This window comes from Phaethon aethereus, assembly GCF_964289735.1.
Source record: "Phaethon aethereus genome assembly, chromosome: 1".
NCBI classification, from domain to species: Eukaryota; Metazoa; Chordata; class Aves; order Phaethontiformes; family Phaethontidae; genus Phaethon; species Phaethon aethereus.
This window is the reverse complement of record NC_138575.1, coordinates 72724110-72743446: the sequence shown is the minus strand read 5'-3', so window position 1 is coordinate 72743446 and position 19337 is coordinate 72724110. Positions and strand designations below refer to the sequence as shown.

Sequence of the window (19337 nt, the reverse complement as noted above, 5' to 3'; positions counted from 1 at the left end):
TAGTAAGTGTCAGGATGATTAAAGTTCACTGTAATTGTTCAGCTATGAGATTGGTTCAACAGAATGATAGGTGCTCATTGGCATGGCTCAAGCGCCGTACATACATTTTCTTGGAGGCTGATACAACCGATAGACTGATAACTCATTTTGAAAAAAAATAATATGAATAATGCACTCAAGGGAATTGGTGTACCTGCTTACATGAGTACTTTTACTAGCAAAATTCTTATCAGATAACTGTATCAATCTATATTATATTCATGTGCAACAAAAGGGGAAAACTGAAATCAGTTTTGTCTTTTGAAACTTTCCTATGTAACTCATCTGTATTTATGTGTGAACCTGTATCTTTCATTGAATATTGAAATAAAAAAACCACAGAAAATATAGTAAAAAGCAACATTTTTGAAAAGTAATCATTATATACTCTAATTTAGACTACAAACAGGTCTTCTTCAATTTCTTTGGTAAGGATCTTCAGCATCCAGCTTCTCCCTGTAACATGAGACTGAAACATTATGTTTCTTAGGTTGAAAATCCTCCTCACGAGGTTCAACAAGGCCAAGCGCAGGGTCCTGCACCTGGGCAAGCCCCAGTATCAGTAGGCTGAGGGATGAAGGGATCAAGAGAAGCCCTGCTGAGAAGGAATTGCGGGATACCGGTGCATGAAAAACTGGACATGAGCTAGTAATATGTGCTCATGACCAGAAGGCCAGCTGTATCCTGGGCTGCATCCAAAGAAGTGTGGCCAGCAGGCTGAGGGAGGTGATTCTGCCCCTCAGCTGAGATGATTGTGTGTGTCTGGAATTTCTCAAAACACATTTGCCCTGAAACAGAAAACCCAGAAAATTCAGGAAAAGAGGTTTTTTTAATTCGTTGGCCTCAGTCATGTGTTCACCCTGCAGCTGTCTATACTAGGCCTGTGAATTCCCTGGAGTACTACTGTATTCTGTAGCATCTCAACAGACAGTTCTTCCTCTACATGTGGGGTAGAGGAAAAAGAAGGTTTTTGCACTGTTTCATTCTTTCATACATGCCTTATCCACTGAGGTAAGCTGAGGCCACCCTTGAGTTTCACTGATCTCTTCTACTCTATCTACTTCCAACACATGCAGATATTTTGCCACTTGAAGCAACAGACCCACTACCATCCTCTCCTTGCAGTCTTGGCCACTATGGTGCTTCTAAAGAGACTTCATGAACTTCCTTTAATATTTGCTGGAATATCACAGAAACATAGAATAGTTTGGGTTGGAAGGGACCTTTAAAGGTCCTTTGAGTCAGTTCCCACATTACATTATATTTGGCATCACTGACTGGTGCCAGAGACCTCTGCCTATTGCACCAGCGCTCCTTGATTATGCTAATATAAAATGCACAGAATGTGGTGTCTTGTGTAGCAATTTGTAGATGAACTTAGAAAATATTAGAAACCTAGAAGTGAGATCAATTTTTTCTTACACTGCTGAATCCTTCCTCTCTAATGGGTTTGACAGCTACTGAAAGAAACAAGTAAGCCTCAAATGTAACACAAAAAGAATGTAAATGCATTGATGCTTTTGATGCAGGTTTGTTCCTCAATTATTTTGCATTGTAGTACATCAAGCTGCCTTATGCTGCTGGCATGACATATACATGAACTACTTAGGAATTTTTCATTATTTGCAGCTTTCTATCACAAAATTAGAAAGAGATATTGATGATTGTAAACTGAAAGTAAAGTGACAACTGTTGTTATTACAAGTCATCTTCAATGTTTACCAGACAGCTGCAAGATCAATTACTATCTTGTGGTGGATCAGAAGCATTTCTGGCCACAGTTTCTCCAGGGTTTCCCCATACTTATTAAAGCCATGCTATCTAAAAAAAAAGACCTATTCAATAATCTCCTTGAGAAAGATTCATAGAAGGTCTCCAGTACAACTCTACACTTCCTGGGCATTTTAAATCCTATTATCAGGGGGAAAACTAACTAACCTCATAGCCAGGACTCCTCCTTCATCTTTTTCTTCACTTGTACCTACTCAATATACAAAGGACATTTCCATATGCAGTCACTATTTTCCCGTAACAGTCACTGTTTTTCCAGAATGCACCAGTCTGGGTGAACCAAGTACTACAGTCTTCAACATCTAGATATAATATTTGTGTGTGTGTCTAAGAGACTCATATTGTTACTGTACTCCCTTCCTTTCTCTGTAAAGACATGTCTCGCTGACAAACTTGGTTGTACCTGGCTCCAAATTTTCATCTCCCATATCTTTATAGGGTTTCATAGTCTTATTTTCTTGTTATTGAAAAAGTAGGACATGAAGATTTTCACGTAGAAAGATCAAGACTGCTTTTGCATATCTAATTCTATTGCTTCAGTAACGATATTCATTCCAATTATTTTGGCCTGCAAGTCACATAAGCAAATGTCTTGACCAAGTCTTTGCATCAGAAATATCTTTGCTCCTTAGCAAGTCAAAAACATTTACAGTCCACTCTTTTGCCTTTCAATTTGTGTATGGCATCTATTGTGTACAAAAATGAGAAGAAAGATGTTGAAAATGTAGCATGCCTTCGTGATGACCTCAAAAATAGGAAAATCAGTATTGTTTATTATAAAATTTCTGGATTCTCAAGGTTGGGCTGGGACTTTTCTCAGTGGTGCACAGTGAAATGGCTAGAGGCAGTGCGAACAAACTGAAATACAAGCAATTCCATTTAAACATGAGAAAAATAATTTTTCTTGTGAGGGTGGTCAGGCACTGGAGGTGGTTGCCTGGAGAGATTATGGAGCCTCCATCTTGGAGATACTCAAAACCTGCCTGGACACAGCCCTAACTCTTATTGACTCTGCTTTGAACCAGGAGTTGGACTAGAAGTTCTCCAGGGTTCCCTTCCAAACTCAGCCATTCTGTACTTATACAATATGGTTTCCTGGTTTGACCTTGGACCCGCCTCATGACTTGTCTGACAGTCACTGGACTGCTTCCTGAACTTGCCCACCATCACCAGACTGCTCTACTTGTCTTACTGTTCCTCTAATTGGTGAGTTCATTTCCCCATGCCTGCCCTGTTGTCACCCTCAGCTCCGGGTTCACCTTGTGCAGCTGATGGTCCTTGCTACTCTCTGAGTTGTTGCAGATTCTTGAGCCATGAACAGCAGGTTGGTTAACAGTGTTATTTGCAAATATTTGTGGAGCAGTGACAACTTTTTTTTTTTTTTTTGGCCTTAAAAGTCTCTAAGGAATGCAAAATTGTCTGCACTGGAACCTTCTCCAGGACTACTGTCAGATTCCTTTTTGACTGCATGGTATGGAAAGTCTATGTGTGTTTTCATATTTCTCTTACGTCTGATGGAGACCTCAGGTAAAACAGAACAAGGCATTGCCAGCTAAGAGTTCTGTTTTCCAATGGGATCTGACCTTACTGCCAACAGTTATAACAGGTCAAGCCTCTGAGCCACTAGCAAATTGATCCTCTCTTTATCATTGACGTTTGTCTCCTGAGTGGGAATTTTTCTCATAGATGAATGAGAAATAGTACCTTTGCAAAATTGTTTTTAAGGACAGAGTGTTTCTTAGAACACATACACTTTTTACTCAAGATTCTGTCAGGTTTTCACTTCATCCAGAAAATTAGTCTGCCAGTGTCACCACCCCAGTTTCCTTCTTTAGGCATGTTTTGCTTTTTTGTGTTTTTAATAAAAGGACATTTAGAAAGGTTCTCACATGCATTTTGTGTCTACTACAGAGCACAACACAACTGGAATTTTCAATGTATCAGTAGATAATAAATAATCAGTAGATAACTGTGTCCTGTGTCGTATGAAAGCTTGTTATGAGATAGCTAAAAAGGTGCTTCTGATATAATTAATATCCATTTAACTAGAGCCCAGACATTACTGGTAGTATTGATTTGAAATATCTCAATAATTGTGATTTGTACACCTGCCACAAAGACATCCATTCACACTTTCATTAAGCATGATTCTCCTCTTGAATGATTGAAGAGTGCTGGTGGTGGGGTTTCTTAAACAGTTGTACTTAACAGTAGTGTCCTGTTATTTTAATTCAAGATAAATTTTGTCAATGCCTCAAAAGCTTACCCCATTTTAGACTTCACAGAAGGTGTTGCATCTTTACCCTATATCAGTATTTAAGACTGTAATATAATTCTTGAAATAGAAAATTATGTAAAACTTTAAACTCTTTTTAACCTTGTTACTTAGCAAGATTTTCAGGATTTGATATTCTTCTTACTAAGCACCTGCACCTGGTCAGGAGATGAGAAGAGAGGAGAACATGCTCAATTTAAATAGGGGAAACTATCCTTCTCTTTTTAATACTTATGACCCAAATTCAGGGTTTGTTCTGTAAATTTCTGAGGATTGAATTCTGTCCTTTTTTACATCAATTGCAGTGATTAGTAAGTAAGTTTGCCTGGTCTATTCCAAAGTGCTTGTGATTTAGTCTTGGAGTCTTGTATTAATTCAGCTGTTCTGATTTGTGTTGCTCATCACATTAACCAAAATGCCTATTTAGTACAATAACTAAGTTTTGTACATTTAATTATTTAAACATTTGCTCCAATTGATTGTACTTGGAGGCTTTTGCTTATGCCAGCCTTGAAGTCCCATTATCCCTAGATCTGGGGTAAATATGTTTTCCATATTATAAAATATAAATGTATAAAATACATATAAAATATTTAAGTATATATTTTATAGATATAAATTTAAAAACACATATATTTTACATTTTTAAATTTTTAGTATGCTTACAGTTTATATATAAGTACACAGTAAACATGTATCTTTAAAATATTTTGTATTTTGTACTTAAACTAGAAAAGAGAAATTATAGTGCATGTTCAAACTTTCAGCTCATTATCTGTTTAACTGATTTAGGCATTTGTACAAAAAGGTGCCATGAGTTTAGCACTGCTGATTACCAATTAAAAAACTTGAATTTTACATAGTCACTGATTTTGTAACTGTACATTTGTCATCATAAGTTTTTTTTAAGATTTGTTTGAAGCTTAGACTTAAAATCTATAGTATGTCTTTTTCGGTTCATGGATCATTTTCAGTGACTTGGGTTAACTATTATTGGAATCTGCTTCTGGCCAAAAAAATAGCAAAATTTCTTCTTGCTAGTGTATTTTCTGTAACTCTTTTTGAAAAGAGCGCTGTGATTTTAAAATGTTATCTTGATAGAAAAAAAAAAAGAAATGTTTGTCCTACCTCAAGGTATCTTTGCTAACAGTTCATAAACAGAATTTTAGAAACTATCTGACTTAAAACATCATAGCCCATTTTTATATGGTAACACCGACTATGGTCTTTTTTTTTACTTAAAGCAAGTTTACATATAGGAGGCAGTAATGTATCCGTAGAAAGGTTTTCCTTCCCTTGTATACCAGGCATTTTTTTAATTTGTAGAATCAAATCTTACCTATGGATAATGAAATACAAGACCAAAAGTGATAGAATTACTTTTAAATATCGGGAAATATGAAGCTTCAAAGGAAAACTCAGAACTCTCTAAAATATAAGTAGCATTACTCATATTAAAACTCTTCTAAAAATATCACAGAAAAAAAATGAGTGCATCAATAAGAAATGAAGGAAATGTTAAAGGGCATCCTTATTCTGAATCACCAGTGCAGAGAGACTAATCAAATCTTACACTAGCATGGCATTGATAGATATTAAGCATAGGATATCTTATTCCACTGGCACACTGACAAACAACTAATACAAAATCTGAAGTGATAGGGGAATTATCAGCAATGGAGATTGCAATGTAAATAAATTGAATATCTATTTCTTTGCCTATGGCTCTACTTTCTATTATAAAATTTTGGTTTTATATATGTTTCTATCATCCATGCTTTTCATAATTATTTAATGGATACCTTAAAATAAAAAATTTCAATTATCTTTTAGTCAATATTTAAGTATTCGTTCCGTGTTTCTACAACCTTCCCAGTAGTTATATCCTTCCTTTCCACTAGTGCTTATGAAACTTAAGGAATATTTTTGTGGATCACTTTATCCAAGAACCTAAGTAAGTCCTGATACTGTGTACAGAGGTAGAGCTGCATGTCTGCTACATAACAGCTGTCGTAATATGAATATTATTTCATAAATATGAAGGAAATTTATACTCCTAGGATTCAGGTGCATAGATGAAAGCCATCTTATTAAAAATAGTAATATTTAATGAATCTTTTTTCCTACATTCTTTATTATGGCAGTTGAAACATGCCCATTTAAAAACAGAGAAACTACTTAGGCAGCAAATTACCAAACTCTGTTAATTTCCCTGACCAGGTAAGATGAGCATGAGAGTCCACTGTATAATGACATGACATAACAACAAAAGTTTTAATTTAGTATGCTACACAGGTATGCACAAATATGCTAATCAAACAGGGCAACAAGGTTCCAACAGCTGCAATGCTAGCTAAAAAACATTCAAATTAATATCAGATACGTGTCTATAAGTCTCTATATAAAAATTAATTCATGCATAGTAAAAAAAATATACCTCCTATGTCTTACCTGCACATCAACTCTTCCTTAACTCCTACCTTAATCTTGCTGAGTTTCATCATCTGTGTATCTGTGTGGTAGAGGGCCATTTTTCCTGTCATGAAGTTAGAAATTCACATTCCATTGTGTACTTTGATCCCCAGATTCTGTTTTACTTGCTTTTAACTTCTGCCTCACCAATATCCATTTCATTGTGTTACCTCACTTGATTATACTTAACAAACAGCTTTGAAGGTGGGTTAAGCAATATCTAGGTAAGAAAACCTACAATTAGTCCATACATAATTCTAGTTACTACTGTTTAATCTCTTTTCTACAGGCATTAAAATTCAAAATTCTGGTAAAAAATAAAAAAGTTGGAACAATTGAAGAAGGTATGCTCAGGAGAGATCATGACAGTCATGGTGAGACAGGGGAAATTTCTGACTTCGAAAATATGTCTGATGAAGATGAAACTGATGAAAAAGCCCCTCTTCACCCAAAGAGTGATTCCTCAAAAAGAAAAAGTGAATTTAGACCTTCATCCCCACCACGAAAAAAGGCAAAGGTAACTTTTTCCTCAATTGAATTTAGAAAACACATAGATGTATGCCAGCTTTTTTTTAAAAAAGAGAGAATGTATTATCTTAAAATAGGCACTAAATTTAAGAGGTAGGCTTTAAAATTACTTGGAGCAACATATTTTGAAATATTTTTTAGCTCAGGGTTTCAAAATTTTCCCGATTCTGACAAGATATTCCAAACTGGAGCATATTTTAGTATCCAACTAAAAAACAACCCTTCCCCGTGCTCCCATCCTAAACTCTACCTGCATTTTTCACTTTCAAGTCTTGTGCTTGTGCCAGGTGCTCAATACCACAATAGATCGAAGATGAAGTTGCCCAACTGCTTTGTTGGTCTCAACACCCTCCTGGAGCTATCATGGAGAACATTCATAGCAGTTCCTAGTGATGAAGGACAGACTTAACTATTTATTTCTTCCCACAGTCCACCAGTCAATCGTGGAAAATTTGAAGAGTTCCCATTACCCTATTTTCTTCTGTTCTGTGTTTATGCATGAAATCAGGTGTAGAGTTCTGGCTGCATTAAAATATTTTTAAGAACTTATAATAGAAAAGCTATTATTGTATTATTACATTTATCATGTAGGGACTTAACATTAAATACTATTTCTGAGAGAGAATGTAAAAATTGGATGTCATTTTCTTCTTAGGAGTCAAATTGAACTTACTCTTTTTTTTAACCAAGTAGTAATTCTCTGCCATGAAAATCTGTTACTCCATCAGGGTTCAAATTGTTTTGTTCAAGTTTTTTCAGCAGGCAGGAAGCACCCAGTACCCACTCACTTTTGCACATCATGCTCCGACTAACTGAAGGTGGATACACTAGCAATGCTTTTCAGGGCTCAATGTTTTTGCTGAGAGGCAGTGTTTCTTCCTCTGTGTTTCTTTTCTCTAAGTATTTTGAAGGTTAATATCTTTGCTTCTTTTTCTTTCCTTCTGATATAGAGAGATGGTAAGGAAAAATTCTGAGGAAGGATGGAGTCCTCTTTGAACGGGGAAGGCCAAATTTCCAGATAATAGGGTCACGTGTATTTGTAGCATCACGTTACAGACCAGGACACATACATCCTGATCAACAGCAGCAACAAAAGTTGTCTGGTCATGTTTCGCAGGCAGAAGAAAAAATGGTTTCCTGGGTCCCACTCTACTGGAGTGGGAGTATTTATTCTGGGATCCCACTCTATTGCTCTGTTGGAGAGTGGGAGAGCATTTGAATCCACAACCAAGATACTCTAGTGATGCTGTTGGCTTTGGCCTTCCACGTCCAGAGCGTTGTATTATTACTCATCGCTGGGTAAAAAACTGGCTAGACAGCCGAGCCCAGAGACTGCTGGTGAATGGAGTTAAATCCAGTTGGTGGCCGGTCACAGGTGGTGTTCCCCAGGGCTCGGTTTTGGGGCTGGTCTTGTTTAATATCTTTGTTGATGATCTGGATGAGGGGATCGATTGCTCCCTCAGTAAGTTTGCAGATGACACCAAGTTGTGTGGGAGTGTTGACCTGCTTGAGGGCAGGAAGGCTCTGCAGAGGGATCTGGACAGGCTGGATCGACGTGCTGAGGTCAATTAAATGACGTTTAATAAGGCCAAGTGCCGGGTCCTGCACTTGGGTCACAACAACCCCATGCAACGCTACAGGCTTGGGGAGGGGTGGCTGGAAAGTTGCCCAGCGGAAAAGGACCTGGGGGTGCTGGTTGACAGCCGGCTGAACGTGAGCCAGCAGTGTGCCCAAGGTGGCCAAAAAAGCCAACAGCATCCTGGCCTGTATCAGAACTAGTGTAGCCAGCAGGAGTGGGGAAGTGATTGTGCCCCTGTACTCAGCACTGATGAGGCCGCACCTTGAATCCTGTGTTCAGTTTTGGGCCCCTCACTACAAGAAGGATGTTGAGGTGCTGGAGCATGTCTAGAGAAGGTCAACAAAGCTGATGAGGGGTCTGGAGCACAAGTCTTATGAGGAGCAGCTGAGGGAAATGGAGTTGTTCAGTCTGGAGAAGAGGAGGCTGAGGGGAGACCTCATCGCTCTCTACAACGACCTGAAAGGGGGTTGTGGTGACGTGGGTGTTGGTCTCTTCTCCCAAGTAACTAGCGACAGGACAAGAGGAAATGGCCTCAAGTTGCGCCAGGAGAGGTTTAGACTAGATATTAGGAAAAATTTCTTTACTGAGAGAGTGGTCAAGCATTGGAACAGGCTGCCCAGGGAGGTGGTGGAGTCACCATCATTGGAAGTGTTCAAAAAACTCGTGGACATGGCACTTTGGGACATGGTTTATTGGTAATGGTAGTGTTGGGTTGATGGTTGGACTTGGTGATCTTAAAGGTCTTTTCCAACTTTAACGATTCTGTGATTCTGTGATTATTCAGCAGTTCCATGCCTCCTATTGCTCCTCGTGGGGCATACCCCCAGAATAATTAATGCAGTTGAACCTTGTGTAGTTTAAGAGCCATGAGCAGGCAATCCCTATTATTTTGTCAGATGATAATTTTTCTTCAGAATCTTTAATGAAATGTAAACATTATTAGTACTATCAGCTCTTTGCTGGCTACTACCACTGATTAGCTCACAAGTTCATGCTAAGTAAAATGAAGTAGTCACGTAGTACCTCAGTGTAAGAGATAAGACCCTGGTGAAATTTCAGTTGGTTCAATGTACAGCAGCCTTTGCTTTTGCTTGCTTTTGTAATGGAATAAGACTAAACAAAGAATTTGGCAAAGAATTTTCCTTCTTAATTAAGAAGAATCAAGTTTTCCTAACTTCAGAGCAATGCTTGGAGGAATATACCTATGATTGATTTGCTTGGCACAGTAAAATATTCTCCTGTTATCCTACATTTTGTAGTTGAGTTTGTGCTATTGATGCTATAGATTCTCCTGTTTTTTTTTTTTCTCCAAGTACTTCCTACCAGTATACCTTTTCTAGTACTTTACCTATTTAGGAATATAAAGTTGGACATATATTTTGAATGAGTAATGTTAAGAGCCATGAAAAATTATGTTAATTTACATACCAGTCTCAGAAGCAGGGAAATGATAAATCTGTCCAACAGACCACTGTGCCAGGAAGCACTGGAAACTTCTCTCCATTCATCCTACAGTTGCTGTAATGAACATGGAGGCAATGAACTTAATTGTCTCTGACTGGACCAACTCTCACTATCAAAAGTCATATCTTAAGCTCAAATATTAATTGGAACACATTTTCCCATGCTTTATGCATTGAAAATGATAGTTACTTCTGAACTAATAATAATAATGATGAAACATGTGTTATTGTGATTTTTTTATTCTTTCATTATTTTATATTATGGTTATTAGATGAAGAAGATAAAAATTGCCATTGCATTGTCGGACCTTGTGATTTATACCAAATCTGAGAAGTTTGTGAGCTTTGAGCATTCCCTAGCTAATCAGAATTGCTATGAAAATAATTCAATCGGAGAGGTTCGAGCACGAAAATTTGTAAAACATTCAGGTAATTTCTTTTGATTTAATCTGATAAAAGTTACCTTGTTACTATGGTTCACTGCTTAGGCATTGGAAGGGTTAAAAATTTATAAAATACATGCTGTCCAGTCCAATTTTGTTGTTTTCATAACATTGTTTTAGAAATATCTCATCGTTTGCACTGCATTTTTGTATTTCAATTGGTTTTGTGAGGAAAGTTGAAACACCTTTGTTTGAATTTCATGTAGTTTTATAAGAACAAGTATTAACATAGTGTACAAAATGTATGAATACCTTTTGATTCATTGTTTTCTGCATCAAATAATTTAGAAGTTACAGTCAATACTTGAAAGTGTCTGGAATAGATCGCACCCATGTATGGTTTGTAGTACTCACTGGCGTTGGGCGTGCAGTACCCCTAGCTTTGGTGATAACTGCAGATAAGAGAATCCGCATTGACGGAATGAATAAACCCCACAGCAGGCAGTTTGCTCCATTGGACCAGGTCTTCGTACCAGCCAAGTCGGATTATTCAAAACTCATTCTGTGTTGGAGCGTCTCAATTTGGTGCAGCAAATACAGTGCAGCCTCTGCTGTTTTAAGTCCAGCTGACTGCCAGCAGCCTTAAGGGAGTGTTAAGAACAGAGATCACGAGAATGAAGTCTGCCAAAGACCCATTCATTCAGGGCCAGCCCAGCTGCCATCCACCATGTCGTGGAGATGACTCAATGGTTGGTTAGCTGAATGGTGCTTCACAGCATCAAAACAAGTAGGTTTTTGCCAGCCGTCCATAGTCAGAGTCCCCACTTGTCCCTCTAGCAATCTAGTGAACGTAGAAGTAGTTTTATTTAAAAAAAAGGAGGGGGAGGGAGGATGGACAGGATCAGAGTGATGATCCTGAAAATGTAAAACTTTCTGTTTAATTGCTAAAGAGGAAGAGCACAGATAGAAATCATCTGAAGTTTTTCCACATCTGTTTAGTTTATGCCTTTGTGGGAGGGAACACTGTTAGGAGGAACAACATCGACTCCCTTGAACAATTAACATCTGAAGATTATAAAGGAACAAATTAAGTGTCTTTTAGAAATGCGCTGTTCATTTGTCTTGAGATTATTCATTCTTTTTATTTAAATCGCAAAACAGCAATCAAGCTAAGATCATCTTGGGATGATTTTTTTTTTCCTATTGAACTATAAAAGAATGAGTGGGCTTTTTGATCAATTGTCTGTTTTGTGTCTTTCAGATTTTCCATGAGAACACAGTGGGCTGTAGTATAAAAATCATATATTTATTTAACAAAGAGTTGAAGAAATAGAACTTTTTCATGAAGGAATGATTCTTAGTTATTGAAAGTTTAACAAAAGTCTGCACTGGAGACAGTAATACTATGACATTCAAATATACACAAAATATTATCACATTTTCAGGTTTTAAAATAGGATTTCAGCCATATCTCAGAGTGGCCCATATACTGGTCTTAACATGTATAGAAATGTCCTAAAATATAAATACAATGCTATGACATACTGATAGTATAAAAAAAAATTTCTGGATCAGATTATTATATTTTTATTATTATTTATTCAAATAGGTTATCTTTATTAATGAAATTTTCTTACCAAGGTTTTATCATCCTGTTTTTCAGCTAAAGAGTTTGTTTCACATACTGCAAGATTCATTACAAGAATCTACCCCAAAGGAACAAGAACAAACTCTTCAAATTATAATCCTCAAGAGTTCTGGAATGTGGGGTGTCAAATGGGTATGTACATTTGCAGAGACTGTTGCATTCCAGGCTTTGCAGACACTATACAGATACAAGAGTTTTTCCTTCCTTAATAGCTTCCTTAATACTAAATAGTATTTTTTTGTGTTATATAAGTGTAATATTTTTCCTCAGTGACATCACTTTCATTCTGTGTTATCTAACCTTCTCCTTCAGTCTACATATCTTGGTAATTTTACATCCTGGAATCCAGAAATTCTAATATAGAATAACAAAGGGCAATATTATTTTCATCTATTTATTTTTGTAATTAGTTACAGTTAGGCCCTAAATAATTATAAATATCACTTTCTGTTAAATAGTTCTATTTTATCCCAAATATCCCAGTTTACTATAATTAATTTCTTTATTACCTTTTTTTCTAATGGATAATAAGAAAAATGCAGCATTTTTAAGCATTGAGCCTTAGTTTGCATTACTCCTAGCTCTAAGACTAAAAAAAGTATGATTTTATCTTATGAAACAGTGTAGCAAAAGCACATATATAAACAACTTTCAACAGCTAAACCAGAATTTTCTTCTTTTTCTTCATATATTACCTCCTTTTTATTAATAAATTCTATGATATTTATCTGTGGGTGTCTGTAAGGAGAGTCTAAATGATAATTTATATTTTACTGCCTCTTTGGGCTGAAATTATTATGTTAACTATGTTATCTTAGGCTTTAAGGTAAAAATAAGTGTGCTATGCATTTAAGCACTGTACTGCTAAAAAAAAAAAAAAAAATTTGCAATATACCTTTCAATAAAATGAAAATAGATTGTATTCTTCTGCATGCTGTATTAATCAAAGTCCATAACTGTGTGCTTATTTGTCAGCTGTGACTAAGGTATAAATAGAGCACATTCATAAGAGAAAACGGGAACAGTAACTTCTTATTCTTTTTTTTCCCCCTGCTTTTTTTCCTTTTTTCCTTTTTTCTCTTTTTTTATTTCTTAAAAAAAAATCTTTTTCAGCTGAGGTCTAGCACTTTTTATAGCTACTTTGTAGTTAGCAAGGGAATAGAAGCAGCTGTCTTTAGCTGAAGGTGGGAATTGTTGGAATGCAATTGCATTTGTTTTTTTCCTAAAGTTGCCCTATAACATTGAATTAGAAGAGGTGATGGAAAGGTACATATGTGTGATTTAGGAATTTTTACACAGCAGTAGAAGCCTCATCTGAAGTATGTGGGTTTTCAATGGTTTTGTGTGACTGGAGTGGCACAGATGCAGGATATGTGGGCACAACAATTAATATCAGTGCCAAGAATCCCCAGATTATGATATGCTACTGCAAAAAGCACTCAAATACTCCTGGTCAGCAGAACACCCAGGTACAGCTGGGAGATGCTGGGAGTCTCCAGTGACTGTATAGATGCAATGTATGTTTAGTGTCTTAATTTCCAGTACAAAGCATATTATTTCCCTAAGCAATGAAATAACAATAACTTCTCTTCATTTCAAGTTAGTTTTTAATTTGAAATTGTTAAAAATAAGCATGACCGGTACTCAGCAGGTTTTGAAAAACCTCTCACCTGTAAGCACTTTCCCCTTTTTAACGGCTTTAGAGGCAACCTTGCCTTCATCTTTTTGTTCTTCAGTTTAAAAGATGCTCGGTTACAGAATATTTTTCTACGTCAGTCTGCTACACCTTCTTCAACATTAGGTAGAGAACAGTATTTTTTTGCATCCACATATACATTCTGTCTTTTAATCTGGTTCTGATTCTATACCAAGACCACCTGAGGAAGACTGTGGGGTGAGCTGGGCAGTTTGCCATAGTCTCTCATCTTTGAGAGGTGAAAGGTATGGTCTTTATTATATTATTATAGTACCTTATTATATTACAATACACACTCATACAGAGACAGGCACAGATTTCACTTTGCCTGTAGAGCCCTGGAGGTTATGCGCACCCTTGTCCGGCCTTCCTTTTCACTTGTTTCCTTTCTCAGCTTCCAAAGTATCTTCTGTTTCAAGTTACCTTCTCAGAACTGTTTTTAACAGTGTGCTATTTCCAGTCACGTGCATTAATACTATTTAGTGTTTAACCCCCTAGTGTATCCCTAGCTACTCTCCCACAGTTACAGAACTTAGAAGGAGCATCGTGCCACAGCTTTCACTGAGAGATTGCTGTTCCCACATCTGTGGCCCTGTTGACAAGCAGTAGAGAACATCCCTAAGCATAAATCTCTTACCATTTGCTATCGCCATCCCAAGCTATGCCATGCTGTCGGTCTCATAGCATTGAGGTAATGTGGGAAACAATGACTAGGAAGATTCTATGAATCTGGCCACGCGCTGCTGGCTGTTCAGTGAAAGAATCGAGATGTACTCAGACCCCCCATAATTCTCTCATTGTTCAGAATTCTGCTTCTCATCCCAAGTTTTGTATTGAGGTATAGTTGTACAACTACAGTGGGAGTAAAAAAATTACTAGTTAGTATAAATTCAGTTTGTGTCTGTGTCATGACAAATGTTTATTTATAGTACAGATTTGGACTTGGACTCCTTGCTGGAAGTATCTCACCATTACCATACTATTTGAAATTGGTTTGATTATATTCTGTCCTTTTGGTGGATTCTCACTTAGCCTGATGTCATGCTATTGCTGGATTATTTAGCTGGGGTGGTGCACTCTCTGTATACTATCCACATTGCTATTAAAAACTAGCAAGTTTGTTTCATGCTTAGAGGAAGCGCTGGCCAGAGGTCCTTAATTTAAAACTGAATTAATCTCTCAGGCTTATCATACTGCAGTTTACTAGTTTTCTTTCTAGCCTGTAAACCTCCATACTGATCCCTGCAAAGAATATCTGTTTGTTAGATCTCAGACAGGACAGAAGTCTTTCAAAACTACTACATTGAATGTTGACTCAGAGTATACTTTAATGAACAGTCATTCTAAACATAAGTATACAAAACATATGACTTTTGCTGTACAGGGGCTTTGGGCCTCTTCCTGGAAGAATTAAAAATATGCAGGAAGTGGTTAGATCTGCCCTTTTGGTCACATCATTTGCATCTTCATTTAAACAAGCATTTTTCTCATGGGAATAGGCTGATTATAAGCAATTCTCCACATATATCATTTCTGAGCCATGTCAGATCTATTCCTGATTCTCTAATCTGTTTTAGATAACTGTTTGGCAGAAATATGACTGTGCTTCACAATGCAACTCCCAAAGCTCCACTCAGTGAATCTTCTGCTGATGTCCTTCCATGGATTTAATGCAGATTTTTAATTTTTTGTGTCTGTCCTCTGTTCATATAGCTCACATGGCTTCCCTGTCTCACTGCCATTGCACTCTGCATCCCATGCACAGAATTAATCCCTCCAGATCGATTTTACTGTTTCCCTAAAACTGTTCACGGGACTCTCAGATTTCTCCTTTGTCACCTATTCCCCTTCCTCAGGTCCTCTAACCCTCCCCACGCCTGCTAGCTTACCCTTCTCACTTACCTTTAAGTTCCTCTAGCATCCATAACTGTTCTGACTGGGCAAAGAAAATATATGAGGTATTGTTCAAACCTACATATAATACTGTCTGTCAGGCCTCTGCACCACGTAAATGATGAAAGTTGAGTTATTTCTTTACTTCCCTTAGCTATAGGCCCAAAACTGTGCTCTCTTCTGTACCTTGCCAGCAATTTTCTCTAAATTGGTTGGAACATATTAACTCAGAGCAGCCTGGCACTCAGCTACAGCAGGATGAAATGGTCCAACAGGCTCAAGATTTGTTGGGACTGAGAATGAGAATTATGTAATTGTGTAAACCTAATTTCCACAGGAAGGCGAGTTAAAAACCGGAGTAAAAAGTATAGAGTTTCCACAAAATCGCTTTTGGATATCGCTGTGCATTCAGTGTCCATTCTCTGAAAATTGAGACTCATAAGAACAAGATAGGTTTTGTGAACAAAGAGGTCTTATGGAGAAAAATAGCTACAATAACTTTTTATAGTCTGGGAAAATTAGTATGCCTCCTGCATACAACTGCAGTGTAGCACTGGAAAGAACTGGTTTGGTGTATCCATGTCTCCTTTTTATTTAGTAAATAAATGGAAAGTAAAGATTGGTGCAGAGAAAGAAAATTCAGGACAGTTATTTAAATAGAGATATCAATTGTATTATATTAGCTGAGAAAAACAGAGGGGGAAAAAAAACTAACCAAAAGAAAAAAAAGAAAAAACACAGTGAAAATAAAAATAGAAAGACTTAAATATCCTTTTGAATATGTCCTTTGCATCCAATAAAAAACATTGCCCATGTATCAAAAAAATCTATAGGAATGACAAAAACATGTCATAAGTTATATGAGAAAGCCGTGGTATGGCAGGTACAGAATTTTGGTTTAGAAGAGGTAGTATAAAGCATACATTTTCTGGAGCACTCATAAAAATTTATATGCTACTGTGAAGGTTCCACTACTTGTATGATGGATTTTTTCTTATCAAAGGTTTTGTTTTGGCCTGTAAGATCAAAATGCAACTTGGTAATTTTGTCACATCTGTTTTGTGGCTAAATCTTGGGTGCAATAACATGACAAAAAATAATGCATAAAAAGATGAGTGATAAAGAGCTCTGAAGCTACCTAGGGAAAAGAAACCCAATTATTTAGATCTTGGTATGCCTCACCTGTGCAACTTAAAATGACCATCAATCTGACCTTACGTGGTTTCTAAGAGAGTGAAAACTTATAGAAGAGGCAGACTTTGGAGAGCTGCATAAAGAAAACACAGGGCACAGGATCACTAATTTACTTTGGAATTTTCAGTTGTATGTTTTCTGTGAAACTGTATTTTCCTTTCTTGCTAGACAAATGGCAAAACAAGAGACAAGAGGACTGATTTTTTTTTTCCTAAATCAACAGATTATGTTTGATCATGGGAAGTTTAGATCTTTTAGCAGTCTTACTGAACACTATAGATTTTAGACTGTGATGCAGTGTCAAATATAGTAAAGGAATTTATGAAATAATGGCATCGAATTTAAGGAAAAATACAGGTTCTCCTATTAAAAGCTGGTGGACTATTACTTTTTCTTACAGATTTAATTAGTTTTTCAGCATGATAATTTTATACTCCTGGATATTATTTTTACTGGTTTTTTTTTGTAACACGTAAAAAGTGTAAAGCAAACATTTTCTACAACATGGCTTTTCCAACAGCTAATGTGACATCTGAAACAAACTGAGAATACACATTACATTATAGCTTTGAATTGTTGCTTGAATTTCTAGTGAAATTTGTGAAGTGACATGCTTTAATGTTTTCATTTTTATATCTGGTTAGGTTATTAGAATACCTCAAAGCTGTTTGCAGTATACGTTATTGCAGTTAGATCCAAAGTGAGAAAAGACAGATGTATCACAACAGTTCATCTTTGTTCATTCTGCATCTAATAGCCTAATAGTTAATCTCCAGCCATTAAGCAGAGTTTCGGTTATCTTTCCAAAATGGGCTCCAGATTTTGTCCCAAACTAAAACACCTTCTTCTGCTCAAAGGCAGGGGATGAGTCTGACACATCATATACCTCACGGCAAAAACATGCCCAGGCTGTTCTGTACAGGTATTCTTCCAGTCTGGAGCTTATTCTTTGTTTGGGCTTGCTGTGGCCTTATCCCACAACTGACTCATGGAGAATGTGCTGTTAAGAAAGACAGGAAAGATTTTCTGCTAGCTCCCAAGCCAAGCAATGCTCTGGAAGAATGAAATAAGAAGGCATAGAAAAGCATCGCTTGGTTGCCCACTGACTCTCAGCTGAGGTTTCAAGGACAGGACTAGACATTATAGATCAGCTGCTGGCTTGTGGAAAGGGGAGTGGGTGTCAATACCTATATTATTACTTTCTTCCCAATGCTTTTTTGTGTGGTAATAGGTACTGGAATTTCACTTAAAAGCAAAGAAACAGAAATTTCATTTTGTCAGCATTTTGTTGACAATAATAATGGAAATAATTTTCCCAGCTATCTTCACTAAATCCACAACTGCAGACAACTAATAGATTATTAAATATCTTTTCTGAAATCTAGTTAATTGAAAAGAATGACAGAAAAAATTGCAGGGACACAATTCTCTCTCAAATCTTTGCTGACCTTGTTCTAAACCCTGTGTTAGAGACCCAGACTAAAACAGGAAAGGGAAGCTGATGATATACACTGTTCTGCCAAGAAGCACAAGGCAAAAAATAATTAAACATTACTTTGGAATAGTATCTATTACAGGTGTGAAATAAGTGAAATGACAACCAAAAGATCCTCAGACTTAACACTGAAGTGTGACTTTCAGACTGACACTTTAATTAAATAGCAAAAATCAATTTAGACTTTAGATTTGATAATTTATCAGAAATGCTTCAGGATCTTTTCCCATGAGAACCTCACAAGAGAGGATCCCTAATTGAAATCAGTTGCAGATATACTTGGACAATGGATGATTTTTAACCATCTTTCATCTTTTTGCCAGTAGAGCTATTTGTAATTAAGTAGGGACAATATCAGCAATTATGAACATTAGAATGATTGAATTCTTAACACTTCTAATGACAATGTCTTGATTTGGCCCAAAGACAATAAGGACATACTGACTGCACATGCTGAGCATGATGTCAGACAGTTATGCATGTTACTCAGCTCTCAGAAGAGTAGTCCCTCTTACTACAGCAGAATGCCACATGTTTTAAGTCATTCATTAATTAAGTTTCTGTAGAAGGACAGTATCCATTTCAAAATGCACCAGTGATAAGAAAAGACAGAAATTTAATTAAGCTTAATAAAATTTGGAGTCTGAATAGCTAAAGCCTCATTTTATTCTGCAAGGAGAAAAAAAACATACAGTTTGAACAAATTTTTGGTCAAAAAAGAGATGAGAAACAGTTTGTATGCTAAAATTTATACTAAGCAGTTAAGTCTGCTGGGTGTTGTAAGGAACCAATCACTCTATACTTTTTTAAAAAATATTTTTTCTGGTAGACAGCAAGTCCTTGTTCAAAAGTTTGAGTGGGATCTCACCTATTTACTGGCT

The 19337-nt window shown here is 36.7% G+C and overlaps 1 protein-coding gene across 1 annotated transcript in view; it reads left to right on the top strand.

The window, feature by feature from the left end:
- The window catches only part of PLCZ1 (phospholipase C zeta 1), a gene marked incomplete at both ends in the record, with an annotated part of 53585 nt that overhangs the window by 20340 nt on the left and 13908 nt on the right, over nt 1-19337 (top strand). The window contains 3 exons of the mRNA XM_081998909.1: nt 6867-7094; nt 10420-10576; nt 12194-12310. Coding sequence (XP_081855035.1) covers nt 6867-7094; nt 10420-10576; nt 12194-12310 — 502 coding nt within the window. The remainder of the gene's footprint in view (nt 1-6866; nt 7095-10419; nt 10577-12193; nt 12311-19337) is intronic.